This window comes from Gekko japonicus, unplaced genomic scaffold, assembly GCF_001447785.1.
Source record: "Gekko japonicus isolate JY-2015 unplaced genomic scaffold, Gekko_japonicus_V1.1 scaffold424, whole genome shotgun sequence".
In the NCBI taxonomy this organism is placed as follows: Eukaryota; Metazoa; Chordata; class Lepidosauria; order Squamata; family Gekkonidae; genus Gekko; species Gekko japonicus.
The window spans coordinates 749,895-753,577 of record NW_015165247.1 but is presented as its reverse complement, the minus strand read 5'-3'; the positions used below and the strand labels follow the sequence as shown (position 1 = coordinate 753,577).

Below are 3,683 nucleotides of genomic sequence, written 5' to 3'. Positions count from 1 at the left end.
ATTCAGGTGGCAAGCCCTGCTGGCCAGGGGTGGGTGATGGTTGGGAGAGGCTCTCTTCTGGTACGCACCCCCCGCTTTGGCTTTGCAGTCTTAGTAGGCGCCTCTCAACTTGTTCCTCCTCTCCGCAGCCTCCGCGAATCCCAGAGCTGCTCTGAAGTCCAAGATCGTTGCGGAATTCCGGGTAAGTGTCTTTAAAACGTGGTGTTTATTTTTAGAACAGGCATTTATGAAATGCTTTCGAGGAGCGCACGTGGATAAGTTCTGTCTTTGCACTTACTGTCGCAAAACTTAAATAAGCACGGGCGGTTTTTCTACAGGTCTGTAAAACAAATTTGTGGATTGCAGGTGTAGATCTGGCTTAAATACCTCGACACAGCCCTGGCTATTTAGCTGGAGAGGATTTGGTCACCTCGATGCGGATTTTCTTTGCCGCCAGGGCAAGGAGGGCAACCTTGTAGGAATACTCTGGCTCCACCTCTGAAAGTAAAGTTAAAACTTTTCCAGATGTGGAACAAGGGCCCAATTTATCTAAGGTTGTGCCAAGGAACTTCTTTCTTGATCTATCTGTCTGTCTATCTGTCTGTCTGTCTGTCTGTCTATCATCGGTCTGTCGTCTGTCTGTCTGTCTATCGTCTGTCTGTCTATCTATCGTCTGTCTATCTGTCTATCTATCGTCTGTCTATCTATCGTCTGTCTGTCTATCGTCTGTCTGTCTGTCTGTCTTCTTTCTATCTATCTATCTATCTATCTATCTATCTATCTATCTATCTATCTATCTATCTATCTATCTATCTGGTTTTTGAATCGCCCATCCCTGCTGCCGCAGGGCTCTGGGCAATGTACAAAACAAATAAAAACATCCCTTAAAAAAAACAAAAAACATACACATCCCTGTAAAAAAATTTAAAAAAATAAAATTGATGCCAGGAGATCAATTAAAACTCCAGATGGCAGACTATGAAAACTCTCCCCCCCCCCATTCCAGACCGCCCAGCCGCCTCGTGGGCAGAGGAGGGAGAGGACAGAATGATCGGGGGGGGGGGGGGAAAAGATGGGGGGGCATAAAGTTTAAGTGGTGGCCATACCGTAGGTGACGTGAAAGCCCTCGGCCTGAGACCCTGGAGAGCCCCCGCGGGTCAGAGGAGACAGGACTGACCTGGACGGACTCCGGTGGTCTGACAGAGTCTAACGCAGCCACCTGTACGCGTGACGCCTTGAGTTGTGGTGGGTTGTTGAAGGATGGGTGGGGCAGCTGCCATCGAACCCTCTGCGGTGTTGGCCGGTATTTCCTTTTATTTATTCTATTTTTACACCACCCTCCCTGCGAACGGGCTCATGGCGGCTCACAAAACGGGGCACCATGTGCCAATACAAAACAGTAAAACACCCAAAACACATAGAAACAACCAGCAATCAGAATAAAGTGCTCAGCGGTGTTATTAAAGCATTCCGTCAGAGCAAGAAGGTAGCCTGCAGATGAAGCTCCGAGCCCGATTCGGCATTACGGTCCATTGAAGCACTGTGGCTCGATCTTGTAATGGGCCGTCCCAATACCCCATGTTCCCATGAGGTAGTTGGTGGTGGTGGCGGCGGTGGCAGCTCCTAATTAAAAGCCTGGCAGAAGAGCTCCGTCTTGCAGGCCCTGCGGAACTGTGAAAGGTCCCACAGGGCCCTGATCTCCTCCGGGAGCTCATTCCACGAGGCAGGAGCTGCCACCGAAAAGTCCCTGGCCCCGGTTGCCACAAGCCTGGCCTCCCTAGGGCCTGGGATCACAAGACGATGTTGGGCCCCCGACCGTAGTGCTCTCTGGGGTATATACGGGGAAAGGTGGTCCCTCAGGTATGTCGGACCCTGGCCATGTAGGGCTTTAAAGGTAATTACCAGCACTCTTGCCATTTCTCCTCTTTCTGCATACGGGGGGTGGGGCTTCCTCCCCACCCCCAGTGCTGGGAGTGTTACCTCCCCCCTCCCTCCCCGTTCAGCCGCTTCGTCCTTTCGCTTCCCTGCTTCTTTTCCCGTGGGGAGTGCTTGAAGGGCCTGTGCTTTCCTCCCATGCAGCCGCAGTCCCTGGTCGACGAGTTGCTCCTGTACAAGCATTCCGAAGACCAGATCGAGCTGAAGGAGAAGCAGCTGGCCACCATGCGGGTGGACGTGTGCAGCACCGAGACGCTCAAGTGCTTGAAAGGTACCGTGCGTCGGGGGCTTTGTGGCAGGGCCGGGGGGGGGGGGCGGGAACAGAGCCATTCCAACGACGGCAAGGATCTTTCTCCAGTACTTCATGCCCAGAGAAGGCCCCCCTTGGTTGGTGGAATGGGACTCGACACGTTCCAGCCCATATGGTGGAGAGCACGGGGCAGAGGGGGTCATTCTGAACCCATCAAGACGTACATGCGAGATTCCCGTGGCACCTTCAGAGACCAATGAGATGGGCAGAGTGCAAGCTTTTGAGCGACAGAGCTCCCCTCGTCAGATACAAGAAGGGAATGACCTCTTTGGATCCCGGAAGGTCAGCAGGGTCGGCTCCGGGTAGTGCTCGGGTGGGAGGCCGGCCGCCCAGGAAGTCCAGGGGTCTTGACGCAGAGGCAGGCCATGGCCGGCCATCTCTGAACGTCTCGTGCCTTGAGAACCCTGCTGGGTCACCGTCAGTCAGCTGCGACTTGAATTAGTCAAAGGTAAAGGTTCCCTTGCTCGAAAGCCAGTCGAGTCCAACTCTAGGGTTGCGGTGCTCATCTCCGTTTCCAAGCCGAAGAGCCAGCGCTGTCCGAAGACGTTTAGTCATGTGGCCGGCATGACTAAACACCAAGGCGTACGGAACGCTGTCACCTCCCCACCGAAGTGGTACCTATTTATCTCCTTGCAATTTCTTGCTTTCGAACTGCTTTCGAACGAGAGACGGGAGCTCGCCCCATCTTGACTTACTAAGGCCCTTTTCGGGTATTCTCCCCATGCACCGGGAATGGCTGGGAATCACTTCTCTGTGCTCAAGAGCAGCGGCAGCCCTACTCCTCTCCCGCGTGTGTCTGCCGTGTCTTCTGGGAAACCCCCGTGCCAGGGCTGCCTTTGGAGTGGGACCTTCCACGCCATTCAAATTAGCGCTTGGGTTCGATCAATCGGCCTTTATTGGCGTAGCACACAGAACGTGAGACTCAGTTTGCAAGGCATACTGAACGCCTTCACACAGAAATTCTGCAACACCTTCAATTGTTACGTGATTCTGGGTTTTTGTTCTTATTTTTACTCAAATAAAAGACCAGATTCCCCCCCCCCCCCAGGTATACCACACCAAAAAAGAGAGAGGAGGTTGTCTTATTTTTGCATGCAAGTTACAGCCGTGTTCAAGAATAACTTTGTGTGTGTGTGTCCGTGTCCATAATGTATTCTAACATGTTTTTAACATCTGTCATCTTCCTTTTGAGTAAATGCAGTGCCTTTTTCCTTTTCAGACAAAACGGGAGGCAAGAAGTTCTCCAAGGAATTTGAGGAAGCGAGTGCGAAGCTGGAAGAATTCGTGAACAGCTTAGACAAGCAAATGAAAAACACCCCTCCCTTGACAGAAGTGCTAGAGAATGCAGGGATATTTTACGAAGCGCAATACAAGGAGGTCAAGGTGGTCGCCAACGTAAGTGTAAAGACATCATCCCCCCCCCCCCCCGCACGAGCCCCGCCCGAAATGCCACAAAAAC

At 52.4% G+C, this 3,683-nt stretch overlaps 1 protein-coding gene across 1 annotated transcript in view; it reads left to right on the top strand.

The window, feature by feature from the left end:
- The window catches only part of RPRD2 (regulation of nuclear pre-mRNA domain containing 2), a 95,839-nt gene that overhangs the window by 76,508 nt on the left and 15,648 nt on the right, over nucleotides 1–3,683 (top strand). The window contains exons 5-7 of the mRNA XM_015410109.1: nucleotides 129–181; nucleotides 2,059–2,185; nucleotides 3,444–3,619. Coding sequence (XP_015265595.1) covers nucleotides 129–181; nucleotides 2,059–2,185; nucleotides 3,444–3,619 — 356 coding nt within the window. The remainder of the gene's footprint in view (nucleotides 1–128; nucleotides 182–2,058; nucleotides 2,186–3,443; nucleotides 3,620–3,683) is intronic.